This window comes from Meleagris gallopavo, unplaced genomic scaffold (genome assembly GCF_000146605.3).
Source record: "Meleagris gallopavo isolate NT-WF06-2002-E0010 breed Aviagen turkey brand Nicholas breeding stock unplaced genomic scaffold, Turkey_5.1 ChrUn_random_7180001933644, whole genome shotgun sequence".
Classification (NCBI taxonomy): Eukaryota; Metazoa; Chordata; class Aves; order Galliformes; family Phasianidae; genus Meleagris; species Meleagris gallopavo.
The window spans coordinates 1-1,393 of record NW_011195672.1 but is presented as its reverse complement, the minus strand read 5'-3'; the positions used below and the strand labels follow the sequence as shown (position 1 = coordinate 1,393).

Sequence of the window (1,393 nt, the reverse complement as noted above, 5' to 3'; positions counted from 1 at the left end):
AAACATTCTTGTCTTTTCTAGATAGGAAAACATGGGTAATTCCCTGCCTAACTGGGAGAAGTTACTTCTGCTATCTGAGGCTTGGAAGCCCATGCCATGTCAGGCTTGTGCTAGTGTTTTCTAAACCATGTGTACTGTAAGATGCAAGAAATGTAAAGGAAACTTAACAGCCGTTGTTTTCTTTCAGCGTTTGGAAGAGGCTGGGCTTGAGGTCCAAACTCTTGCAAGGGAGTCCTTAGGGGTTATGGAAAGGCAGCATAGGATCTGCACAGGAGAGTATAATTTCTCCTGGGTTGGTCCAGCATGTGGTGTGATCTCTGGGAACTAAGCAGCACAAGGAATGTTGCTGCTGTCCCAGTGCATCAGCTGCACTGCCTTGAACTTAATTTGCTATAGGTGCCCCATCCCTGCAGGTGCGCTCGACTCAGCTCCCATTGCAGTGAAGGGAGACAAAGGGAGGGATGTGGCTGATGAACTCAAACGAACGCTAAACATTTAATCGTTTACCATTCAGAGCAACAAACAGAGAAATGACCGCATTCCCAACCAGCTCCCAGCCTAACAGTCATTCCCCTCTCACGGCTTCCCTCCTCGGGGCCAACACGAAGCGGCTCCACGTCGGCTTCACGCAGCTGCGGGAGCTCCGCACGGGCACAGACAAAATTTAAGAGTCCTCCATGTAGAGAGAACTTTGTCTCTTTTAATTGGGGATTTTGGGGATTTAGGACAAATCTGAAGAACAGGAGAAGGGGAATGGGAATGGGGACATCATCCTCCAAGGGAGAAGCAGGACAGCGCAGGCAGTGGATTCCCCAAGGTGGTTGTGCATAAATAAAGGGCAACCGTTGGCTTCTCAGTTCCCTGCTCACACACACTCACACAGGGTGAGCTGCACCCCGCAGCTGTCAGGGCCGGGCAATTAAGAACAGCACCTCACAGATCACCTGGGAGACCAAGGAATCCACCGCGGGCGACACGGAGATGTCCAACAGCCGCGACTCGTGCAGCGTGAACTGCGAGCGGCTCTCGTCCACCTCAGCCAGGGCGAGCAGCGCCCGAGCAGCTCGGCGCATCATGTCCACGCTCGCCGGCTCGCAGGGCGCGTTCTGCTCGTGCACCAGGCCGGCCTGGCTCTGCTGGCACCGCGCGGCGGCCAGGCTGTCCTCCAAGAAGCCCAGCAAGTCGCCAATGCTCCTCTCCTGCAAAGCAATCGCTCTCGCTGCCAGGCTGTGTCCCTGTGCCAAGCTGGCCAGCAGGACCACGGCCATCTCTCGGCACACCGCGCTCTTTCTGTCGCGGAGGAAACGCAGCAGGGTGCTGTACAGCGTCTCCAAGCGGCTGATGGGGGGAGCCGCGAGAATCAAATCCACGTTGGCGTCCCGGGTGCTGAGTT

At 55.6% G+C, this 1,393-nt stretch overlaps 1 protein-coding gene across 1 annotated transcript; it reads right to left on the bottom strand.

The window, feature by feature from the left end:
- Positions 1-575: 575 nt before the first annotated feature.
- Positions 576-1,388, bottom strand: LOC104916714 (AT-rich interactive domain-containing protein 1A-like; the record flags this gene model as incomplete). Its single annotated transcript, XM_010727726.2, has 1 exon — positions 576-1,388. A coding segment is annotated over one exon (483 nt), but the record flags the coding sequence as incomplete, so codon positions are not given.
- Between the last annotated feature and the right edge of the window lie 5 nt (positions 1,389-1,393).